General features: G+C 23.4%; 1 protein-coding gene across 50 annotated transcripts in view; it reads right to left on the bottom strand.

The window, feature by feature from the left end:
• Positions 1 to 10,498, bottom strand: part of LOC114131448 (microtubule-associated protein futsch-like) — a 28,665-nt gene extending 18,167 nt beyond the window's left edge. For 17 of the 50 annotated variants that reach the window (XM_050204770.1, XM_050204772.1, XM_050204777.1 and 14 more), the window contains exons 1-2: positions 10,328 to 10,496; positions 5,307 to 5,473 (exon numbers count right to left, since the gene is read on the bottom strand). In XM_050204770.1, coding sequence (XP_050060727.1) covers positions 5,307 to 5,424 — 118 coding nt within the window. In that variant the 5' untranslated portion in view covers positions 5,425 to 5,473; positions 10,328 to 10,496. Of the gene's footprint in view, positions 1 to 5,306; positions 5,474 to 10,327 lie in introns of all 50 variants that reach the window. The other 33 variants (XM_050204791.1, XM_050204803.1, XM_050204798.1 and 30 more) reach the window with 5 other exon arrangements.
• Between the last annotated feature and the right edge of the window lie 2,339 nt (positions 10,499 to 12,837).

Here is a 12,837-nt window from a genome sequence, read left to right as displayed (position 1 = left end):
GATAAAAAAGAGAAAACAAAGCACTTACATCAAGGCTCTAGTTAGGAAATTCTAAATCAATTTATTAGTGAACATAATATTTAAAATTTGGCATTTTCATGACTGATTATACAATTATGTAGTTTAAAAAATAAATTTTAGTTTTAAAGAAGAAAATAAAAAAGATTATTGTTATGTCAAACGTCGCTATCTCAAATTGTTCACTATATAGCTAGGTAATATCAAACTACACTGAAATCCCCTTTAAATTAACCATTGCACTCAAAAGTGTTTTACTCTCGATAACTCGATATAAAATTAATTGTTTTTTGCTCTTTCAATTACGTAGTTAGTAGGTTATTACAGTAAGAATATTGACAGATAACGAAAGTTTATCAGCAATCATTAAAAATCCTAGCAAGAGTGAAGACGAACCACAACATGAGGAGGAAGTCACTGTAGATAGTTAAAATTCAACAAGCAAAACCCGCTTTAAAATCATTAAGACATTTTGTTGAGACTACTACTATAGGTAGGAAGATGGCTATTTTTTTTCATCATCCAATTTGGAAGACATCGTAAAAGATGGAAATAATAAATAAAAATTTAATTTAATTTTATATACCATTTAATAAAAACTAAATGTCTTTAATTTTTCAACATCTCGATATTTTTCCTATTTTCCCTTAGCTTCAAAATAACACGAATCTAATGATTATAATTTATTAAAATATCTGAAATTCGTATAAATATTTTAAACTCAACAACATAATAATCAAGAAATTCGAAACAATTGAAATTTTCTATGGTTTTTTTTTAACAATTATTAACAAACTATTATCACGGAATTTTTAGCAGTAGTATATTTTTTTTATCTTTTTACTCTAATGAATACTTAATACTAATACTTTATAGCTAAAACAAACAAAACTTTGAAAGTTTTTGTTTAAAACTCTTTCGAAAAATTATGAATAATATGCCAAAACAAATTATAGCACATTAATCTTTGAGTTTTAACATTCAAAATAAAATTAATTTCATTCCATTGACTACCATACATTTTAGGTTATATATACCTACTAAACTTCCATCTACATCATTCTTATGGAATCTTTAAGTATGCAACTGGATACATAATATCTATTTTAAATTAGGTAATAAAATTCATTATAAATAAATTCTGCACGTTATGAATGGAAATTAATTGGGTAAAGTACACTATGGTAAATTAATTAGACATTGTATATTATTGGTGTATTGCAATATGTATAGCTGCTTATAAAAATATGCTTGTGTATAAACAATTAAAAAAAAATAAAATGAAAGATCTACTTAATCTCTACAGTAATAAAGCACCATTATCAAACTAGCGATAAAATAATTACATTTTAATGTCTTATGTCATTAGTGATCGATCATCGAATTAAAGAAATCGTCGTTTTTTATCCGATAAAATGTTTGACCAAAACCAAATTTTTATTCAATTACTTTTGATTGACTATCGATAGATAAAAGCGATTCTCGATGAATTTAATAGAAAAAATTCTGGTAGGTAGGTAACTAATACACCTATATTTTTAGATCTAAGATGTATTAGTTATGTTTGAGCTTAGACACAAATTATAAAATACTTATGTATTAATATTAATTAGTTTAATTTTTAAGTTATTATGCTTTTTAACATATCATGGACAATCCATAAGAGGTACACAAATTTTAATAATTTAGATATATTAACAATGTTAAAATATGAATCTTATTTGAAAAAAAGTTATTTACATTGCTTTAGTAAACTGCTTACATAGCTTAAAAATGTTAAGAATTTTAAAACAATGCCTTAGGATATATACTTAAAAATTACTAAGATCAAAATTTAAATAAATTAATGATTAAAGAACAAAGAACATAATGAAAGTGTGCTTGCCAATCTAGTGTATATTCTGTATAATGTACATATTACATAATATAGTAAAGTACAATATTTTAAGGCCATCCAAATTTAATTTAATAATAAAAATAAAACATATAAAATTATTAAAGATAGGAAAAATAATTAAATGTTAAAATGTGTTAACACCAAACATATTATCCTAAAACACATATTTTAATCATAATAAAATAAAATATTTTTAATATTATATGGATAAATAAACTTAAAAAAAAAATACTGATTTTATAAGAAAATTTCTACATTGAAAAAATTCAAATTCAAAAGTTAAGGTAATTTAAAATTTCTAACAAACGAATTCTTATAATAGAAAATTTAATTTAAAATATAAATAAGTAATAAAAAATAAAATATATAAATTGGAAGTATTGCTATTTATTTATATTTTATATTTTACACTTAAAATTTTGAAAACAGTAATAAATTATTGCATTTTAAAAACACGTTTATGTTCAGTTTTTTAAAAAATTTATAGAACGTTTTAAAAATTGTAAACTGAAAATGTACTCATATGTATAAAGAATTTATGAGGTCATATTTTAAAAATTTGATAGAATATAATAATATATTACAACTAATAACTTGTACACAAATTTCAAACATCAAATTGTAAAACAAAAACATAAAACATTTCGTTGTTTGTTTCATAACAGTTAAATTTCAAATCTTTAAATTAATAATGTCAAATTACTATTAAAAATAAATAAATAGAAAATAATGTTAAAATCAGTTTAATTTTACGATAATAAATATATAGTATTTATTAATATTTTTAGCTACTATTAGACTTCTACGAATTCATTGTTTAACTTAACTATTATAATAATAGTAATACAATTTTAATTACCTTAATTTTTCACATACAATGGATTAATTTTAATTTTAAGAAATTTGTTAGTTATCACAATGAATGAAATTGTTATAAATCCCCCCTTCCTCGAATTCAAAACTTATTTGCATTATACAGAATACAATTCATCAGAGTTATAAACACCTTTTTTTATTTACTGAGTTTTAATCAAATAATAGTTTTAACTTTAATTACAAAATTAATTTTAATTTGTTTACTAGTTATATATTTATTAATAAATAATAATACATTTTAGAATTAGACAACGAAATGATTTTTTTCACTATTTTTATTTTTTTATTTTTTTTTAACTTCTTCTATACCTACAATAGATTCCATTTAGAGGATATTTTACTCGAATTGTGCACGCAATTTTAATAATGACTATAAAAACAGTCTTTCCAGTATCATAAATTTGCAGTCGACTTCAAATAACAGACAGTCAACAGCAATAAATTGTATCAAGAAAAAAAGTAACTAAATAGAAATAGGAATAATGAATATGTTTTAAAAATAAAAGTACCAACCACACATTTAAAGATAGAGGTGTATGATTAAGTCTGATAAACTATTTCGACGTAAAAGAATCAATACAGTCTAAAATATTAAATATACCTATAAAAAAAAAATTGTTTATTGACATAATATGAAAATATATTGTAATTTATTTCTTGGAAGTTATCCGAATATAAACGATAATTTGTCATTTAAACATTTCTTCATGACGTCAACGTTTCCAAGGTGTTGGTTGAGTATAAACGCGTTTTGTTATAATATTATATTAAAGGGACTAGCTAATGTCATAATAATTTTTACCTATATCAAATAGTAAATATTGATTATTGTTGTTATATTTTTTGTTACTTCTAAGTATAACATATATAGTGTATCTATTATCTATATACTGTATATAGTGTATACACAGTACAGTATAATATAAATAAAAACTCTTTTACTAAATTTGTTTTTGCTATAAATAAACTTTATAAAACGATATTTTAAGTGAACAATTCGTAATTTAGTGTTTATAATATTAATTTAAAATAAGTTATGTTATAAACATTTAATTAAAAATAAAAGAAAAGAAATTCTGGGCAGGAGTAGGATATTATATGGTTATTTAATTATCTAGCATTACTCACCTTGTAATATATTATAGCTTGTTATTACTTATCAACGTTAAATTGTTATATTATAACATAACAGTTGCAATGATAAATAAATTATAACATTCAAAAAATTATTCTGAAATCAGAACTTATATCAGTAACCAACGATGATCCAAATATATCTGACCCCGCACTTACTTAAATTTGATTTTGAGTTATTTACTGTTTTTACTTTAAAATATTGTACTATAAATAATATTCCTTTGAATAATAAAAAAAGAAATTTTATTTAAAAATACTGAGAAATTCGAAAATTTATGGTACAGATACAGTTTTTATTTCATTACCTACCGTGCTATAAATGTTCAGTATGAAACTTTACATTTAATATAATAAAGTATATAAATATTAAATAATTGTCTTACACTATTGATGATCACTTTAATTATCTTTCATTAATTTTCTAAATTCGATTTTAATGATTTAACAAAATTATTAAGAAAGCGTATGGGATTAATACAATAATACTAACACATATGAATGTAAATGAAAATTATGAAAATTCGTCTAATTTATAATAACATAAATTAATGTGATATTTCGAAATGCAATATTCCATCATAAACGTACAATAATTTATATATTATATAGATACAGAATGTTAATTTTATGCCAACATGTTATATCTTCACTCTTCATATTATAATTATAAGATTTTATTTTAACACACAACGTCTTCATTTGACATGCACATTTTGTCCTCTAGTGTACATATTCTCGTTTAAAATTACTACCAAATGAAGGGTCTTGAGCGGATTCAGTTTATATTTAAACAGATTGCGGCAACATTGAAACACATGTTACAGTTCTATTAAAATACCTACAAGACCTGAGTAGTCATATTTTTATTTAAGACTAAATAATAAAAAAAAACCCTTGTCAAAACACTGTATGCTATAATTTTAAATTAAAATATTTGATGACACTAATATTTAAATAAACGCAAATAATTTGTAAAAATTTATTTGCGCAATTATTTAAGGGACTTAAATATTACACAATCGGACAACACTTATCATATTATACTATATTTGTCAATATAATTATTATATATATTTGTTTTGAACAGTAAATAATGTATACTGTATAATATGATTATTTATTACATTTTTGACATAATTTTAAATTTTAGTTTTATTTTATTGATTATATCTAGATTCAACGTACGTAATTCTGTTCATTTTAATTTTAACTGATGTCATTCAAGAGTATTGGTGACGGGACTTTTTAAAATAGATATAGTATCCAGACATACGCCACCCCAACACGATTTATCTCTCAAAATAAACCCATAATATTAACCTGTCTAGAGTATATTTATTTATATGTACATTTTTTTATTATTTATTTTTCATTTTACCTTTTGTGAGTTTTTTCAATATAGCTAATTTGTGTTCAGCAGTCCTGGGTTCGGCTAATACAATCAGCAGATATCCACCGGTAAGTGGAGTTTCGACGTGATCTGATGGGTTACCCATTTTTTAACAGCTACGTGTTCAATATTTCATTAGATATGCTAAATTATGCCTGCAACAGATAAAAAAAATCACGTCAATAAAACTGTAATTAATTAATTATTTTTTTTGTACCTATAAATTGGTAATTATAATACTGTGTTAAATATTTTAATCTAAAAAGTCTACGACTTACTAATCAATTTTTATACCAATATATATAATAACAATAATTATTCAAATACTTGGTTCTTATTTTTATTTTTTGTTTAATTTAATCTTAAGTATGGGTGTATAAAAAATCTAATTAACATTTAAAAATGTTATATGGATACTATCATTATAATTAATTTATGCAGACACGTATACTATAGGTACTAAAACAAAGAAACATTTAAATTCAAAACATAGATTTGTTCTTCCAACTACCTACTAAAATGTATGTAATTAAATGCATAAATAATATTTTCTAAAATTGTAAGTTTTATTACAGTTGACTTTTTTGTAATTAAATTAATATATAATAATTATTCAAATAATGACACAATGCCAGTGCATAATAAAATATATTTTTAAGATTCTTACACTATTTCATAGTACACAATGTTTTACGTAATTATTATCACTAGAATATAAATAACTATTGTTTTTTTTTTATTTTTATCTTAAATTAGCTACAAAGAATGAAAACTATATATAATAGCTAATATAGCTAAGTATGGTTTGTTTAATTTTGAATTTAATAAATTAAAAAAAAATCTGTTCGGCTACGGTTTGTCTTTAAAAATAAAGATTCCTAATATTAAATATCAAATATATAACATAAATATTTTTAATCTATGCTTAGGTTTGGTATATTGTTTTTGTATTATTGTTAGTTTGGTTAAAATAAAAAAGTGTTAAAAATGATAAAAATCCGATTCTATTAGGTACTTATTATTATAACTACTAATAGCGAGCTTATGTTACACATAAAATAAAATTATTGTTGTTTTTCTAATTTAAAATTATTTCTGTAAATAAAGTAAAGTCATTAAAAAAAGTTGTATTTTTATTTAACTATTATATCATATAAATTAATGTTAACTTTTAAATGCAGTTTTTTTTATTTTTATATTAGTAGTTGTAATAGTTGTAAGTAGAAAAACTAAAAGTTTTAAAAAGTCTTACTTATCCGTGTTTGGAAATTTAATGGAAATTTGCAAATAATTTAGAGCATAAATCAACCTATTATCATACTAAAAATTAAGAAAATTATCTGTGATTTCTTTTTTACAATACTTAAATTTTTATGAAAGTATGAATAATATATAAAATATTATAGTTGAAAGTGTTTATATTTTGCTTTGTAAAAAAGACAAAGTAAGAACACAAATAATACTCTTAACTGTATTAATCTGTGGCTGGAATTTTAATCTATTTCTTTGCAAATAATCAAGTTTGTTTAATACTTAAATTTATATTGAACTAGATTATTTTAATTTTATCATTATTAATTTTTGAAAAATATAGGTATATTAATAATGTATTAATATATTATACCTTACTATCCTATATAATTTCTATTTGAGCGCATACATTTTCGTTAAATTGGATATCTGATTAATTATTATTCACATTATATGCTAGGTACCACGTATGATGTAAGACACATCAAAATTAATTATAAATTACAATATTTGAGATATAAATTAGATTTGATGTGATATTATGCTGGTTTAATGAATAAATAATAATATCTATATCAATAAGATTATTTATGAAATAATACACATTTATCACTATTACTGTTTAACATTATTATATTATTCTATATAATAATAATATCCTCAGTTACTAGTGATTAAATAGATTTTTTTTTAACATAAATGGTGTTTATTATTTTTTTAAATAGAAAATTACTTACTGGTAAACAGTGTTTTATACTAACAGAAGATATTTATTTTATAATTATGTTTTAGTCTCTTAACTCTTAAATACTAATTTCATATTATGCTTTAGTGATAAAATATATGATGAATAAATTACAAATTATACACTCACAATGTCTTGTGAATATTGTTAATTATTAATTTTAAATGACAAATTAATATAATTTTCATTATTACATCACTTTAAATTAAGGCAAATCCTTGCGGGACACCATCACACCAACTATATGGTATAAAATGATGTACCTATAGAGTATAGATATATATAGGTAATTCGTTCTCAGTTAGATATTACTTTACTTGGTTAACTTAGAGCTTATTATTTTATCATAAATTAATAAATTATACAATAAAAAAGTACATAATTAATTTTAAAATTAAATATGTACTCATAGTTAAAGTTGTAAAACCTATCTCAAATATTAATTACAATTAAAATTATTCTGTTATATTTACCTAACTAACCAAGGTTAAATATTTATGCTAATCATAAAAACTAAAACATAAACAAAATATATTAAATTAAAATAAAATAATACCCGAAGTATCTCTAATGTAGCAATGTTAGTATTATGTCTTTATCATTGTTAAAAAAGTATTACATATTGAGGAAGATTCAAAGATTTTAGATTACAATACACAAGTTTAGATGTGAATGAATGAATATCTCGGTAAAAATAAGCCGAATTGAGGCTTGGATTATAATGAGAAATGTTTCATTAATTTTCGTTAAACAGCATTTGGTAATAAAATTTTATTCTAAGCTACGTATTTAAACATAATTTGCTTCAACACATAAAAGTATAGATAATGTTCTTTTCAACTTTAAATTGAACATGCAAGGCACATCTTTTACTTTTGACATTGATATGAACATATATATATATTATATATTTATATCATTATTACAACAGAACAGTATCATTTTATGTTAAATTTCACGCACTGAATGTATATAATAGCGAACAAAAAAAATATGACAAAAACTAAATGTATAGTTTCAAATTGTAATAATGTAGGTATAAAACAACTGGGAAGATTTCAACGGTGAGAAAAGCACAACGAATATTTTGACACTTAAATCAACCAAATATTTTTTGAACTTTGAAGCATTATACTTATACTTACTTTCAAGTTTCAATATTATTGAAATTAAAATAAAAAGTTAAAAAGTTATTTAAATCCTACTTTTTAAAATTTAAATAATACTCATGTATATAATTCCCTTCTTTTTAGATTCGCTTTACAAAAAAGATATAGTTAAGTATAATGTTTTTAAATACGTAATATTCATTAATTATATTATTATCCCTAAATGCAACTCATTTATAATCAAAATAAGCTTTTGGATTTTTATTAAGTACTAATATAGTAGCGTTATATTTATTGCCGTGTCACATAGGTAAATACATTTATTGCACTGAAAGGAGATGCTTAGGTATGCTAAATACAATTTTTTTTGGGGGGGAGGTTACATGTAAAATTTAAAAACTTTTCACCCCCCCCCCCTTCTACTACTACAAATATGGCCAAATTACGCCACTATACTAATAAATGAGTAGTATAAGTGAAAAAAAAAGAATATTAGGTAGGTATTATGTAAAAAAAAAGACAAAGATCTATTAAAGTCATATTATTTGTTTAATACTGCAGAACAGATGCGTAATTTGGAATTAGTTCTAGATTGGGATTGGGATATGAGTTTATACTATCGTTCTAGTGAGATCTAGTGCCTTTTTGTTTTTTTCTCAAAAAAAAAAAGCATCTGAGGGAGATATATCCCCATACCCTCCCTTCATAATCACGCCACTGCTGCAGAATTAGTAGATATTCACTACATTTAAACAATTTTATAACTAAAACAAATTGTTGATAGAAAATTATATTCAGAATTAATTGAAAATTTATAGTTTTTATTTATAAATTTTAGTTTACCTAAATAGATATTGTTTTCAACTTATTTTGAATATATTTACAATAACTAGGTATAGTTTACTTCATTATTTTTATAAGGGTAAGAATGTTTTTACGCTTAAAATTTTTGTAATTTTAATATTCTAATAGTTTATTAAAAGGGTGTTTAGAGTATGTAATTTGTTTCTTTAAATAATTTTATAAGTATTTCTAAGTATTTGAATATTTGATATTTCAATACAACTAGAATTATATTATAGGTATGCATAATAATATTTTTATATTTTGCAATTTGTCATATTAGAGTACACAAATTAATTACTATAAACACTGCCAAAAAATTATTTATAAAATATAGTTTTGAATAGGTATTATTTTTTATTAATTTAATCTTGGGGCAATTTGAAGTAGCCTAAGAAGTTTTTTAGCTATATTATTTAACCTTAAGAGAATATATAATTACTTATTTGTTGCCTACTTAATTAAATGTTGTATAATATGTTATAGTAATTATTTTAAGCTCTCATATAAAGTTCATGTTTTAAATTAAAATAACAATAAGTAATCGTATATATTGTAATCAATAGTCACGCTGTAGATAGGTACTTCAAAATCAAAATTATTAACTTCTATATTATATAATTAATAACATTTGAAAAATCGAGTAAGATTATGCTTAAGATTAGGGTTGCGATTATTTCACAACTACCTATACCTATATCCAAATTATACTCATGAAGTTTAAGAAAACTGCCATTTAAAAACATATATTTGGAATAAAAGTCAAACGAACCTGAGTCCGAACTCCGAAGATTGAAATGACAACAGAGAGTATAGTTATATTATATAATAACTAATCAGTAATAGGTAACAATCAATTACTCAGAAGTTTGAGCTTGACAAAAAAAAAATGAATATTTGTGACAAGATCGATAAGCGAGTATTAAAAAAAATGCACAGTTCGAAATTACGTAAAAACCAAAATGATTATTTTATAAATAGAATATACACATAATAGGTATACTATAAAGTCATGGTCTAAAATAATTATAATAGAAATAACATGAATTGAATTAACATACCTTTCCGTAAATGTAGATACCTCGGTCGCCGAGCCGGAAATGTCTACTAGACTCGTGGCGTGTCCACCGTGTCTCAGGGACTGCGGTAGTGTTGCGGTCTCGTAGCAAAGGAAAGCTGGATCACGCAGGATCCGCCGGACGGTCACACAGTGAGACCAACAATTGCGGCGCTGTATTTCCCCAGTCGGCAACAGACCAATGTCGTAGGCGGCGTATTAAATGGCTTGCCGGGACAAGGGCCTCGCTTCGATCGCAAAAACGCGCAGGGACGGCTGCACCACGGGCGCATCGGCGTTGGTGTGTCGGAATGGGTGCGGTTGTTTGTTGGTTGGGGGGAGGGTGCATTTTTCTAGGCCAATCGAACCGGTGCCCCCATCCTTCCCCCCTGAGAGAGCTTTGAATGTATGTATATAGGAACGCCGTCGGCGCTACGGGCTTCACATAATAATATTGTATAATACATATAGGTATTATAAGTGTACACTGTACCTACTAAAAGTCTATAAAGGTATAGCAATACCACATAAAATATGATATCGGCGTGTTAAAGAAAAAGGTTTTTATTTTTCATTTCGTCAAAAGATTTGCTATATTTGTGCAAGAACGCTTTTGAAACTCTTTTCGATATTATATACTCTTAAAATATTGGTAGTGTATAGGTATCATTTAACTAGGCGATTCTTTTATCAAACAGCACTTATTCCAAAAAAAATTTTCTACATAATTTTTAGTCAAAACAAAACAACTTTTAGGTATTATAAAAAATTATATTTTTTAATCTTATCATTAAAATTTTTAAGTTTTTTACTTATTACATATTTAATTTTATATTCTAATGAAGAATATTTTTTTGCATAGTATTTTGATACATAAAAATCGAATTTTGGAAAGGTAGTTTATGAAATAAGTATTTTACGTACTAGTAAGCAATAAGCGGGGTAGTAGACCAATACTTTTCACTCTTTTCAGGATATCCCCATATGGCATATACGTCACCGCTTAGTACACCAAAACTTAAAATATGAATCTCATAAACTGTTCATCTGAATTTCAATTTTTTCGTATCGAAATACTACAAAAAATACTCTACTTAAAATATGACATTAAATGTGTATAATCATTCAAAAAAGTAAAATACTTTTAAAATTAAAATTATAACGGTAAAACGATTAAAAAATGTATTTTTTTAAATAAATGTATTATTTTTACTGGAAATTAAGTAAAAAATATTTTTTTTAAATGATTAGATTTTGAAGTATTGAGTGTTGTTTGATAAAACAATCGCCATGTTACATATTACATAATGAAATATATTATATAATATATATAAGTTAGTTCAATATTGAAGTACAAAACCTATTCATTTCTACTTTCAAAATGATTGTTATCGAATATGATTAGATATGTTTTGAAAAAATAGTGTACACAACATTAGATTTGACTGATTAATCACATAGTTATTAATTATATACCATCATCATCTTCTGAATACTCGTATACCTATCTCAATTCATAATAGAGGAAACAAAACTATTCTCAATAGTTCACTTATAAGTTATTACTAATGAAAAATGTATAAACACTAAATGGCTATTATTTCAAATGCCTACCATTTAATGATAATTTAAAGACAATTACACATTCATATTAAATATACTACCTTCATATATTTTAATTAAATTTTATACATTATAATATTTTATGGATTTGTAAATATTTCAAATGATATGAATGAAACCTAAATAGTAGACACTCAAAGACATCTGAGATACTAAAAACAAAAAAAAAATTTAGTAAAATAATACTAAAAACCTAATTTAATAAAGAACTTAAAACCCAAGTGTTATGAAATAATTAACAGATATTAAGTAGGATAAAAGAAAGGATTGGTCGATACATCTTAGAAAAATATAACAAACTTAAAGTTAAAAAATTTATGAATGTGACTGTGATAAATAGTAACAAACAATGAAACATATAATATATATTATTTTATTTTAGCGAGGTCGAATATAAAACAAAAACATCAACAACTTGGCAAACAAAAGGGCGCCAACATAGCTAGTTTAAACCCAAACAGGAAGAAATCTAATGACATACTATAAAAGTGAAATACATAATTCTTTTATTTTAAATAGTATTATGTAAAATACCATTATTAAAAGTAGAACAGTAAAAAAATTGAGCTTTAAGAAATTTGCTAAAGGTATTTGGAATGTAACATATCAATTTTATATAATTTGATTGAATTAATCGAATGACGTGGTTTAGATTTTTAATGAGTCATTACATAGTTAAAATAATAATATACCATGAATATTAGAAAAAATATCAAATAAATTATGGCTTTACTATTTTTAAAATCTGATAGGAAGCTAATAGCTCAACAATGAAATGTATATGTTAATGTTAAACTTTACTCCAGAAGATTTATTTACCTATAGTCATAGGTATATCAATTGCTTACGGATGTTATGTACATAAGACAGTTAGTAAGTTTTAGATATCCA

Source organism: Aphis gossypii, chromosome 3 (assembly GCF_020184175.1).
Source record: "Aphis gossypii isolate Hap1 chromosome 3, ASM2018417v2, whole genome shotgun sequence".
NCBI classification, from domain to species: domain Eukaryota; kingdom Metazoa; phylum Arthropoda; class Insecta; order Hemiptera; family Aphididae; genus Aphis; species Aphis gossypii.
This window is presented reverse-complemented; position numbering and strand designations above follow the sequence as displayed.